The sequence below is a fragment of the Eleginops maclovinus genome, chromosome 8 (assembly GCF_036324505.1).
Source record: "Eleginops maclovinus isolate JMC-PN-2008 ecotype Puerto Natales chromosome 8, JC_Emac_rtc_rv5, whole genome shotgun sequence".
Classification (NCBI taxonomy): domain Eukaryota; kingdom Metazoa; phylum Chordata; class Actinopteri; order Perciformes; family Eleginopidae; genus Eleginops; species Eleginops maclovinus.
The window spans coordinates 15,991,605-16,005,331 of record NC_086356.1 but is presented as its reverse complement, the minus strand read 5'-3'; the positions used below and the strand labels follow the sequence as shown (position 1 = coordinate 16,005,331).

The following is a 13,727-nucleotide window of genomic DNA, read 5'->3' as shown; positions in this document are numbered from 1 at the left end:
CTCTCGATGCGGCCAAAGCTTTTGATAGAGTTGAATTTGATTTTCTTTTCAATGTACTTGAGAAATTTGGGTTAGGGGTTACATTTATTAAGTGGGTGAAGGTGCTATATTGTTCCCCTATGGCTAGGGTATTAGTCAATGGCTGTGCATCGGAGGTTTTCCATCTGGGAAGGGGCACAAGACAAGGGTGCCCACTGTCCCCTCTGCTGTTCGCATTGGCCCTCGAACCCTTAGCTGAAGCCATACGTTGCCATAGTGGGATTTTTGGAGTCAATCTTGGAGGCGTTGTACATAAGCTGGCACTATATGCTGACGACATAATTCTTTTTCTAAAACAACCTGAGGTCTCTATTCCGGCTCTTATATCAACTATAGACACCTTCGGCAGCTTCTCGGGCTATAAAATCAACTATGATAAATCTGAGGCTTTACCGTTAGGTAACTTCGGGACCAGGAATGCGTTGGTAAACTTCCCCTTTAAATGGTCGGAATCTAGTTTCACCTATCTAGGCGTGAAGATTGCAGCTGATTTGAATAGCCTCTACAAGCTAAATTTTGCTTCAATTGTCACTACAATAAAGACAGACTTAAATAGATGGTTCGATCTCCCATTATCTTGGATGGGTAGAATAAACCTGATTAAAATGAATATCCTCCCAAGGTTGCTCTACCCTATGCGGATGCTCCCTCTAACGATAAGGAAATCTGTCTTTAACGACATTGAAAGATCTGTCTCCAAGTTTATATGGCACGGTAAGAGGCCACGCCTCAGAATGAAAACGTTACAGCTGCCCAAAGAAAGGGGGGGTCTCGCCCTCCCCAACTTCCAGTTCTACAATTGGGCCTGTCACGCACAAATTGTGTCAGGTTGGCTGAGACACTTCTTAGACCCTGGTGGAGAAACCCACATAGATGCTTGGCACTGTCCCTCTATATCTCTACTCAGCCTAGTCACATGTGATGCTTCCCGGCTTCCATCTGAGGTGAAAAATAGCCTAATGATGGTGAGTACAATTAGAACATGGAGAGACATTGTGAAAATGGTTGGTAGAAAGGGATACTCCACAATCTTGCACCCCATAACCCAAAACAGTGCCTTCCCTCCAGGGTTGGGCACGACCATTTTCCAGAGCTGGTATGATAAAGGGGTTAAAACTATTGGTGACCTGTTTGTGTCCAATACGTTGCTATCATTCGAACAACTTAGGGCAAAATTTGATATCCCATCCAATCAATTCTTTGGCTTCCTGCAGGTCAGGCATTTTATTAACAATCTGAGTTTCCCAATAGATAAACCAATAGCTACTCTTATAGAATCTTTTTTATTACATTACCAGGGCATTAAGAATTTCATTTCTCACTTTTATGGAAAGCTACAATCAGTCAACACAGTTAATATTGACAAGATCATAAATGTATGGGAGAGAGATCTGGGACTTGAGCTTGAGGAGGAGAAATGGTCTGATGCCTTGGAGTCAATAGGGAAAACTTTTCTTTGCAATAGACTCACTGAAAGTCAGTATAGAATCCTTCACAGGCTTCAGCGCACACCCCAGTTCCTCAATGTTATTGACCCAAAGATCTCTCCTCTATGTACCAAGTGTAAAACAGGCATAGGCTCATACTTTCACTGTGTCTGGGAGTGCCCCCTCATATCTAAATTCTGGGAAAGGGTAGCAAGGGAACTTGGCAAGATCTTTAACAAAGATGTAAATAAGGAGCCTGGTCTCTTTTTGTTGAATATTGTGAATGATGACTTGTCTATGCCATACATGCAGGAAAAACTTTTGTTCAAGCTTCTACTTTTGGCAAGGAGGTGTATTTTATTTCAGTGGATCAAGCCTAGGCCTCCTACTGTACACCAGTGGCGCGGGGAGATTTTCAAAGTCTTACCAATGGAGTGGCTGAGCGCAGTCTTGAAGGGTAATGAAAGTTCCTTTGATAGGCTGTGGCAACCCTTTTTTGACCATATTCCCCTCAGTGTCTCTGATATCTTAAAAAGGGGGCGCCACGACCTGGTCTGGAGTCCTCCTGGTGGCCCCTAGAGTGGGAGAGACTGCTAAAGGCTGTTTCCCTATGTTGTTACTTTGCTTTCATTCCCTCTTCGGTTTAACCCCTCATTCCAGAATATTTTATCTGTCTGTACTGACCCATATATGACATGTTGTTAGTGTGGTGCTGTCTGCTGTCTGCTGTCTTTTGCTTATCATTTTATTGTTTTGTTATACGTTGTCTGTTTGTATATTTGAAAATCTCAATAAAATATTTGAAAAAAAAAAAAAAAAAAAAAATCCACAAAAGGAAGGATATGATGGTCCCAAATTAAAAGCCAGAAGAAACATACTGATGTTATTAAAAGAAAAAAGCAAATGAGATAACAATTGATACCCTTAAATATAATAATGTAGGTTTATCTATGCATCAAACGATCTGAAACCTGACTAGACCACCACAAGAGTTTGCTCACCCTGAATTGTACTTTTCTGGAAGTTGCGAGGTAAAAACACTCCTCTGCTGTGCTCTCATTTGCTTTGACAAACCTCAGGGGACAGCTTCATAAAGATGTGTCATACTGTAAGATTTCAGTCTGTTTCATTAAGACTTGAAATGACTCATATTGCAGCTGTAATGTATCAGGATTGCAGAGGAGAAACACATAATTCAACTTTAAGAGGTAAAAACTTCTTTAAAAAGAAGACTCAAAATGAAAGGGATTGGATTTGTTTGATTTGAACTAATGTGTATTGGTTTGGTTTGGTTTAGTCAATACCTTAATTAAGTCTTAATAGGGACTTTATTTATTATCTTTTTTGATGAAAATGAAGTAAATGTTGGGACATGGGACATTTCAGTTTAGAGGCATAAGCTATTTTCATGATTTCTTAGGGCTTCGCCAAAAAGTTAAATTAATAAAAATATGAATATGCTACTTCAATCTTTGAATACGAATATTTTAAAGACGTAAAGAAAGCGCCTCATAAGAGCATGAGGTGGTTAATGTTGTGTAAATGTTGCCATCTGCTGGTGTTAGTGAATGCAGCCATATTTATTTTTGAACACAATGAATGCCCGCCAGCTATTCAAATGAAACTCTTTATTCAATACGTAGACACCAGAGGAATCCACCTTTACACTGCATTCACTTGAGCCTTTTCTTAACAAAATAAATCATATCAAGGACAGGTAATTGTTTTTACACACACACCTTCACATATTGTTTGACAGCAGAGGTTTTAAAATCTGAAAGTCACTACTCTGGAAATGCCATTCCTGTTTCAGTGACTTCATAATGAATATACCTGGAAACCTTCACAACAAAGAGCAGATTTGACCCCCCCTGCTGCGTAACATGTTGTAGTACATAAAGTCATCTCAACACTGGCATGCCCTTTCACAATGACATAGAAGTCATCTCAGTCTAATGAACACCTGTCAACAACGATCTGACGACACACAAGAATGATACATTCACCTTTGACCCGGGTTCACATGTCTGTTTCCCCCCCGCAGAGGAACAGTGAAGACACCAAGATGGAAAAAGCACACACAACAGAAGGACTTCAGTAACAAACATGCAGGATTTCTTTTTGCAAACAGTGATGTTTAGTGAGTTTTTTCTGCACAAGTGGAGGGGGATGTTGGATGGGGATAAAGCATCAAACATCAGGAAACCAGATCTCAAAACAACTGCATTTCAGTAAGAAAAAATGTAAACGAAATAGCTGCATGTACAGTAGGAGCTTATGTACCACACACATTTCCAGAGTAAGAAATAGGCTATAAGCAACATACCATTGACACTAAATATCACCTTTTTAAAGCTGATGAAACTGAATGAAACAGTATTTTAATTTTGTGTTGTTTGACATTTTGTATGATTCAGCAAACCAGAAGAGGACATTTTATATTTTACAAATTACCTTTTTCTTATTAACATTGTAGCAGCAAAAGTTCCATTCAATAGAGGTTTCAAATGGTCCATTCACCCAACTTACAAAAATACATGTATTTTTTTTTATTTAGCAGCGATTGAATCAAGGGTTGCAGGTGGCTGTAGTTGTATTTGCCCAGATTTGTGTCTGCCATCACTTCATTAAAATGGAGGTCAGTTGCATATTGTTTTTTGGAAAACTGTTCTGTTGGTTTTCTAGAGTAGGGACACTGTTTCTACAAAGGTACATCTAGTTGTTGTTCTAGGAAGGGAAATCTAGGTCAATATCTCAACAAATATGAAATGAATAACCATGAAATGTTGCAAAAACCTTCATGGTCTCCAGAGGGTGAATCCTACTGACATGGCTTATCCCGTGACTTTTATTCTAGCTCTATCATGAGGTTGACATTTCTGGTTCTGATTGAAATATCTCAACAAATATTGGATGAATTATTATTAAACTGTACAAATGCACATTGGCCCTAGAGGAAGAATCCAAATGACTTTCTCTTTCCTGATGAGATCCACATTTAATATTTGCATGGCATGTTTTTTTGGAACTTGGGTGAATTGATCATTTAAGCATGGCTTTTAATTTCACTTCATCATGTTGTTAAAATCCTCCAAAAAACACTCAGTTCCCTGGTATGGTAAACAAAAAAGGAGAAGCTCACTGATCTTATAAGGGTTTGTCTGGCACACACACTCATACAAACACTCATAAACACTGCAGTATCAAGAGATGAAAAGCCGATAAAAAGCAGGACAGAGCAGCAAAGCTTCCAGCAAAGGTTTGGAAGAAGAGACGGGCTCAATGGAGAAAGAGGCACGACATTTGATAAAGGCCTTTGAGTTTTAGGGGGGAGCAGCAGCAGGGCAGGAGGAGATAAACAGAGCAAGAGGACAAGACTGGGAGAGATACACCATGAGGAAAACCGAAACAGTGAGACAATAAAGAAAAACAGGGAGGAGAGCGGATTTTAACAGCGTATAAATTCATTTTTTTACAGATTGGATTGCAACGGAGAGCAAAGCCCTTCGTGGTGAGCTCGTTACCACGAGACGAAACACGACACAGACAAGAAAGAGGGAGAGAGGAAGCATTCGGAAAAAAGGTTTCCAATCCCAAAAGTCTCTTACTGTAAAAAGCAGAAAATGTAAACTTTTTTTCACTTTAGAAATGTAGCTGCTGAAGTTGCCGGTTTTGACTAAACTACTTTATTGATTTATTTATTTTTCTTATGGCCTTGTCATTCTTTAAAATTGCAGCAAAAGGCTTGAACGTCCCAAATCACAGGTGTAAGAACAGAGGGAAAAAGTACCTTCAATTTCTGGCCTTTAAACACAAAAAAGCACACTGTTGAAGCAATACAAATACTCATAAATCATTAAATATATATATACATATAAACAAGCCTGATCAAATAAATGTTTGTTAAAAATATTATTTTACTTAAAGGAATAGTTTGACATTTAGCTGAACTTTATACACACTTGCATTCTTGCTCAGAGTTGGATGCAAAGAGTGAAAGCACTCCTAATGTTTGTAATGTAACATGATGCTACCGCTAGCATCTAGATAGCTTAGCTTAATACAAACACTAGCATCTAGATAGCTTAGCTTAATACAAACACTTGAAACAGAGGAAAACAACTGGCCTTGCTCTAACAATATATACTTATCAGCACCTCGGAAGCTCACTAATAAAATGATGAATTGTTTGGGTTAATCCCTTGGGAAAAAAAGTGTGAAAAGCACTGCACATTTACTGAAAAAGAAGTAGGCCTACGGCACATAACCACATAAAGTAACCCCTTGCTTAACATGCTTTTTTTTTTGGTAAAGGATGAAATGAAAAAAAAGGTAAACAAGTAAGCTTAAGCGTGATTGGCAGATTGTGTACCATTGGACAGAGCCATGCTAGCCCGGTGTTTCCTGTCATTAAGTTAAGCTAAGCAGCTGCTAATGTGTTCTTTGAATAAGCATGGGTCCCAAAAGCTCAAACTATCCCTTTAATCTGAAGAAATTTAAGAGAGAAGGTTGTGGGAAGTCCAAGCCTTTTGCAGTTTTGAAACACATTTGTGTGCTGCATGTGTGAAAACAGCGAATGAGCTGCTGATATTCAGAGTTTCATCACCACTGAAAATTCTTACTTGTTTCTGAACAGTAGCATTTGAATTCCTGCATGAATGCCCAGGCCTTTGGCAACCAGCCACGTACACTTGGTACATTTCTAACCTTTGACTGTTTTCTCCAAACTCTTTATATCTACAGCTCATTGTTAGTCAAACTGCAACTCAACAATGATCTTTTATTGTTTGCCAGGTTTTTACTCAGAAATAACAGAATAACACCCACTTGTCCTGTTTGAGAATACAGTCAACATTGTTCAGCAAATAATAAATACAACAATGATGGCAGCTTCAAATAAAGCAGCCCATTAAAGAATAGTTATTCACTAAACGGAGTAAATACCTGGCAAACAACACTGTCCTGTGTCGAGGTTTACATGAGGACATTGGCACGTGTGTCTGGCAGTCGGAGCCCCACCAACCCGCCGGCAACCAGCACAGACGAGGCCAGTAGGATGGGGATCGCTTTGGTGATGCCAACCAGAGAGCCAAAGATCAGGTTGCCCATCACCGCAGCCAGCTTACACATAGCATTACAGAAGCCGAAGCCTGTACCCCTGAGAACAAGGCGACACAAAGAAGAGAGTCCGAATTTAAAATAGGCTGCAGTATTTTGTCTTTTTGGAAATCTAAGGTAAAATGTTCATGAAAGAATGTATACTCTATTCTAATTGTCTCTCTGCTGTATTAAAAAAAGTGTGTGTAGGAATGAGGAATTCAATGGCAAATTCAATTGAAATGTCATAATCTCTCTTTATAGCTAAAACATTTTTTGGAAAGCCTTGTCATGTTCAACAATCAAACTTTATCAGTATTTGGATAAATCTGAGTTGACAAAAAAAGGACCATAACAAACAAACAATTGGAATAAAGTTCAAATTGTTTAAGAAAAATATTTATAATATATCACCATGACCAAAAATTGTGCTTAAACTCATTCGAGCTATTAAAGTGTTAAGCACAATACATTAATGTAATTATACATTCATTAAATTGCCACATGCACATTTTGAGAGCTTAGGGAGTATCTTAGCTGAGATACTTTTGTTACTATAAAGGAGATTACATATATGAAGGCAAAAAGGGATGCATGAGAGTTTTACAGGAATATATTCCATTATTAGAAATTAGATTATTAAACACATACTGCTTACATTTTGTGTTTTCAATTTAATAAATAAAGATATTTCCACCATTAAAAATCACTAGACTGCAAGAAATATAACTGCCACTGTTGGCGTTCAAAATAACCTGGGGCAAGACCTCAATGAGCGCCACACACCCATAATGTTGAAATAACAGCTACAAATTCACATTTATAAATATGTATTTCGGATTGTGCATCCTACCTCCTGTCTGTTGGGTACAGCTCAGCGGTGACGACATCCAATGAGTTCCAGGCGGAGATGCTGAGGCCGTTGTAGAGACAGAGCATGAAGATCATCATGGACTCGCTGGTGCCAAACCACAGGAAGAAGCAGCTGATGCCTGACAGCACCATGGAGCCTCCTGCAGGACACAACACAACACAAAATAACTCATACACTTCACCAGATATCACCACAAACACAGGTCAACATCAGAAGAAATGCATATGAAAAGGCTGCTTGAGTTTCATTGTACCTAACATGCTGAGACGTCCTATTTTGTCCATGAGCAAGGCAGAGACGATGTTCCCTGGCAACACAGCCAGCGTTCCCAGGAAGTTGACAAAGTAGACCCAGTAGGCGCTGTAGTCGTCGTCAAATGTCATCTGACAGCCCGTCTTGTTGTGATGGAAGGAGCTGTTGATCACTCTTGAATTTGTAAGTTTTGCATCATCAACATCTGTGGGACACAAGCATTTTTGAGTTTAGGTAAGACATTAGGATTAGTTTTGATCCACCTGCCACCTTCTACATCTCGATTAAAAAATGTATAATCTGCTCTATCTGTCCGAGTTTAAAACCTTAATGCACAAACCAAATGCTCTGTTTTCTGCTGCTGATAGAGCTTACTTCTTGCATATCATTGGTTGATTTTCCTGGTTTTGTAGTAGTTAGTTTAATTTGATCAATTTGTATTGATTCAGGAAATGTCAAATGGTTTTGGTATTTCATTTAAGGCAGCTCCTGCAGTGGCCATACTGGCTTTCAGGCAGGGCTCTGTCTCTATTATTTATCTTGTGTTTTGCTCACATGTTGCATGAAAAGTTGTTTTTTATCAAATAACTATAAACTATTTGACACTATCCTATTAAACTTTCTGTAAAACACAACAGACTTCTTTTCTTCAAAGTATTTCTTTATTCACAACTCGTCGGATTGTTAAATAAGAGGTCAAATAAAACCTTGCATGTGTGAATTTGCATTTTTTTAAATTGACTCATAAACACTTGACAGTATTAAGTATTCTGCATAGTTGACATGTCTGTGTGCTCTCTCCTTAAATAGCAAAGTGTATTAATAAACGTCAGCAGCTGCAGCACAGAGAAAACATTTCCCTCGCTTTCCCTCTCATGACGCACTCCTCCCTCCCTCCCTCCCCTCCTCATTCCGTCTCTCCTCGTTTCTCTTTCTCCTGCGCTCTCGAGAGACACATTGCTGGGGGCAAAGAGACTGCATTTCCCATGGGGCATTACCAGCAACCTGATGTGCCCTAACTCTTTCCATGTTCAGCGCTTTTTCCTGATTGCTAGAGGGAACTTTTTTCCCTCCCAGCGCTCCCATAAGATCTGATTCAGCCTCAGTTCCTCTGAACATTTCAAATGTCTGCACTGCTTTTCCCTTTGTTCCTGTCTGGGTTTTTGCCTGCCTCAAAAATGATTAAATTGCACTTTTATAATAGAGTCTGGATTCATAAAAAGGTGCAATGTATGCATTAAGATCTTTCTGCAGAAGGCTGGGTCTGATGCATCAAAACAAAGCATCATATTATGTTGATATGAAGTGAATAGGAAAATCTCAAATTTGGAAGTTAAAATCAGTTGCTCAGAGAATCATGTGTATGTATTTCAATGCTTAAGTTGGTTTTCAAAGCATCTAAAACATCAGTAACAATAAAAAGCATCAGTCCAGGAGTGTTTGTGTGGTTAGAAAGACTGAGTGAGACTTATGTGAGCCACCGAGGGTATTATAGGATTTTCTGGGGTGGAAGTGTGTGCTTGAGAGAAGTGCTCTGAATGTGAGTGTGTAGACTCGCCTGTGTTATAAAAGAAGGAGTCGACAAATGTGCAGTTATTGAAGATCGACCCTACGGAGGTGACGTCTTCAAAATAGCAGTTGAGGAAGGACGAGTCGATGAATGTGACTGACCTGATCTTCATACCGATGAACCTGGGAGGAGACATAGAGCGAACATAGAATATTTCATATTTTTAAAGTATAAAGACTCAGCTATTCAATCAGGAGTAACAGGGATAGGAAATTGACACTAAATTATTTCTTATTATTAATGGGGCTCTATTATGCTCCTTGGGGTGTTCCCTTTCCTGTAGTGTGTTATAGGTTTTTAGGAGGCTAAAGGCTAAAATCCCTGTGTTCCTTCCAGAGGGAGTTTCTCTCCCACACACTCCTTCCTGCCTGAAACGCCTCCCCTTGTTTCCGTAACACAGTGAAATCACTATGGTACATTTGTACTTCTACTGGCTAGCGCTCAAATACGTTATACCTGATAGGCTTAGGTGTGGGACATCTCTAAGCGGGACAACAGAGCCGACCAGCTCACCAATCAGAGCAGACTGGGCTCTGATTTCAGACAGAGGGTGTAAAGAAGTGCTGCAGCACAGGCAGTATGAGAAAAATAAAGACCTTGGAAAAAAATGTCACAGTAGAGGATATCTTTTATCCTTTAGCATGACTAAAGGATGTAGCATGTTTAGCAGTGTGTTACATATCTATGATCTGTTGCATACTGCTACAATGGTATTGGTCTGGATTTAATCTCTTAATAAACAGTCCCCATTGAGGATTGAAAACAACAAATACAACTTTTATACTTTTTCTCTCAAGGCTCTATGTAACCAGGAGGTGTGTGTGTGTGTGTGTGTGTGTGTGTGTGTGTGTGTGTGTGTGTGTGTGTGTGTGTGTGTGTGTGTGTGTATGAGAGAGAGAGAGAGAGAGAGAGAGAGAGAGAGAGAGAGAGAGAGAGAGAGAGGAGAGAGAAAGAGATAAGGCTTTTAATTTCCTGCTGTTGTGTGAGATAAAGGATGCAGGATTAATATAACCGGCAGTGGTGTGTTGTTGTTTGTGGGAATGACAAATAGTACTGCTATCCCACAACGGGACGAGACACTTTAAACCACAACACTGTGCTGAGGGAGGCTCACAGGCTCCATTCACAACTTGTAAGCAGCTTTTTATAATTTATTTATTAATAATCCCTTTGTCTGAGAGAGCAATGTTAAAATCCAATCAGAACATTTTACCTGTCATTTAGAAACATGCCGTTCCTGTGGATCTGGTTCTCCAGGGTGAAGTTGAAGGTGAAGTCTTCAATGCGCTCGTTGTTGTGGATCTTCACCCTGGAGGCGTAATCGTCGGCCTGAAGGTGCTTAATGACGTCCGGGAACCAGACGGAGAGCCCGTAGTACCTGGACACAGTAACAGAGTCTGTAGTGAAGTCTGGTCACTGCCACTCAGGGCTGTGCTCACTTATTATTCAGAATTGTTGTTTGAGTTAGATTTGTTATTGCTATTTAATAAATTAGTGATGAATTCTCTCAATCGAAAACTAAACAATTATAAAATGTGCATATTTGTTTCATAATGCATCAATTTGACCCGACCACGGGTATTTCAAAGACTTTCTGCTACACCCACACACATGAAACAAGTGACACCTTCTTAATGAAGGTATGATTTCAGGTCAGTACAACAAACAGTTTATGGTGGGAAACGAAATATCTGCAGAAGCCCGTAAGTCTGTGGTCTTTGCTTTGCTGTTTTACCCATCTCTATGCACAGGTTGGAGTTTCTAACATACCAAAGGTGGTTTCAGGCAAACATATTTATAGAATAACACTTTTTGGCCAAGGTTTGATTTGTCTGTCAATGCTAGAACATGTGTGTAAATATGTCGACATAAATAAACATCGTTTTATTTATTGAGTGTTATTAGCTGTGTTATATTTTCTCTACAGGAGTACAGGGAAATATAGTTTGCACATAGTTTGTTAGTATTTCTAGGCTGAGAGGTAAAACTTAAGAAGAAAGAAAATAATCTCTTTCTCCAGGTGGAATTAGCGTGCACTCAACTAGTATTCCTTAACATGTTGTAGTAAAGTTCACATTAATCTTGTGATGATATTCAAGATAAGATCACCTTCTGTTCAAGGTAATACTTTCCCTCAAATAGCCTCTCTCTATCCAATCTGATCTGGTAACATTCATCAAGAGAGTGTAAGTAAGATACTATCTGCGTCAGTGATAAGTACTTCACTAAACTCACTGCTCTTTAGATGGAAAGTAGTGGTGACTCAGCTAAGTATCAATGAGGGCAATTTATAGCATCATTTAGCATGACAGAAGAACAAAGACGATATAGAAATACAAAGTGTGAGAAGATCTCTTACCCAAAAGACAGAGTAAACCAAACTACAGCCAGCTTTATTGTGTTGTCTTTCACTGGGTAGTTGAAGCATTTCATAAAAGTCAACCAGATCTGTAATAAAAGACAAAGCCATTCACTCAATGAGAATCTAAACAACCATAAATATTCAGTTTAAAAGCAAGAATATAACGTACTCCTCTGAGCTCAGCCTTGATCTTCAAGAGGACTTTGAGCACGGGGTTGGCTGACTCGTTCTGCATCTCCACCAGCTCGTCCAGCTGTTTGGGGACTTTTATCCTGTTGACCTGCAGGGGGAGACACTGATCTGTCACCGGCTGGCGGCACTGCAGCAGCAGGAGTGATGAAAGTGTGCAGGCCGGTGTGTACTCACTGTGAAGACTCTCTCAGGCTCTCCACGGGCGCGCATGTTGGTGTCATGGATGTGTTTGAGCACCATCCAGGCCTCGTCATGTTTACCATTCTACGAGACAGATACACGTGATGAATATGCATCAGGATCTCCCATTCATCTTCAATAAGCTGAATCCAGTCAACCATACTGGCTTCTATCAGTCTCTCATATTATGTCTCAGGTTGGCTTTTAAATTTGGAAATTTTTCCAATACATTTTTTGTCCAAGTCATATCTTCTAATGAGCTGTAGATGACACAGATGCAATGATTTTCAAAGTCTGACAATAGAGCCCACATCGGACAAAAAATGATAATTATATCATTAAACCCTATTATTTCTGCTTGTTTTTTTGCCTATTGGGGCATTTGAAATGAAGCCAAATGAGCTATTAGATGTCTACGTTGTAATGTACCCATGGATGCATACACACATATTATCGGGTTTCTTTAATATGAAGGAAACTTGATGGTTTTCAGGCAAGTTTCTAGACCGATATATTGACTAAAGATATCAGAGATAAGGATATACTAGGGAAGTGTAAGTTGCACAGAAATCTAAAATGATGTCATGTCAGTGTATTCATTCCTGACCAAGGTATTGCCTCTATGAGTTGTGTGTGTCGCAGCATCTGATGTACCATGTTTGTGAGTTCAATCAGCAGCCACACTTCAATGACTTGTTTTTAAAAATGTCTGCATGGGTTAGACACACTGTCCTTTTCACCTCAAAGACTATTTCTGTCTCATGTCTCCGTCGGGAGGTGAGCATCACAATTTTAAAAACTCTGCAATAGTGCCAAGATGGATGTGACAACTGATATTCTTTGCTTTGTCGTTAAGGTAATAATGGTGCTGTATACTGCGTCTGTTTCTCTTACCTCCAGCAAGAAGCGGGGGCTCTCAGGCATAAAAGTGAGAGCGACCACTGCAGAGACACACGGCAGCGCACACACCACCACAAACACTCTCCAGCTGTGGAACTGATAGGCTGAACCCATGCTGAAACTCCAGCCTGCACAAAGAAGCAGAAACACACACATATGGTTCAATTGGAATACCATAAAAAGACACATTAACAAAATCAACTCATTTAATGCTTTTTTTCTTCAAGCTTACACGGTGTTCAGTCATGGATCAACATACTGTTTCTCTGCCACAAGCTATAAATGAATTAACCTGCAGGTCAACTAGCTGCGTCCCAAGTGTTACGTCTGTAGAAACAAAGTCTTTAGTCTCCCTCTCCTGCTGTCCTTTTATTAATTGCATTATAGGTAGCGAAAGTAGACAGGTTAAATAAAGTATATTTAGTAAGTGAAAGTAAAGCTTTTGCAGGTTGTTGTTTTATTGTGTCCTTTGTGTTCAGATAGATGTCCTAGGTATGAGTTTGGATGTTTCACCACCGTAAAGAGAGAAGCAATATGTTGGTTATGACCTTTTCAGCAGCATGGCAAGAGACACACAGAGGCAGGGAGCTAAATTCAGGGTTTAGATGTTCAAAGGCCTGCTTTAAAATCAAGGTACAGTCTCTAATGTAACTTTTAAAAAGATGTGTCCAGCAAAGGACTTCAGTTATTTTAGCGAGTATAGAAGTTAACAGGTCCATTTCACTGCTGATGTTTTGACAGGTTGTAAAAATTGTAGGGGTTACTAGTGAAATGTTCTTTTGCTCTGTGGGTTTTATCAGCAACAACACCGCTTAATCTTGAATTTTCTATTGA

The 13,727-nt window shown here is 39.5% G+C and overlaps 1 protein-coding gene across 2 annotated transcripts in view; it reads right to left on the bottom strand.

Moving 5' to 3' along the window:
- LOC134868038 (synaptic vesicle glycoprotein 2C-like) overlaps window positions 1-13,727 on the bottom strand; it is a 59,032-nt gene that overhangs the window by 20,011 nt on the left and 25,294 nt on the right. Inside the window, exons 5-13 of one of the 2 annotated variants that reach the window (XM_063888905.1) lie at window positions 12,888-13,021; window positions 11,988-12,077; window positions 11,791-11,901; window positions 11,619-11,707; window positions 10,473-10,637; window positions 9,248-9,381; window positions 7,691-7,894; window positions 7,417-7,576; window positions 3,127-6,624 (exon numbers count right to left, since the gene is read on the bottom strand). In XM_063888905.1, the coding sequence (XP_063744975.1) occupies window positions 6,441-6,624; window positions 7,417-7,576; window positions 7,691-7,894; window positions 9,248-9,381; window positions 10,473-10,637; window positions 11,619-11,707; window positions 11,791-11,901; window positions 11,988-12,077; window positions 12,888-13,021 (1,271 nt within the window). In that variant the 3' untranslated portion in view covers window positions 3,127-6,440. Of the gene's footprint in view, window positions 1-3,126; window positions 6,625-7,416; window positions 7,577-7,690; window positions 7,895-9,247; window positions 9,382-10,472; window positions 10,638-11,618; window positions 11,708-11,790; window positions 11,902-11,987; window positions 12,078-12,887; window positions 13,022-13,727 lie in introns of those variants that run through there. The other variant, XM_063888906.1, reaches the window with a different exon arrangement.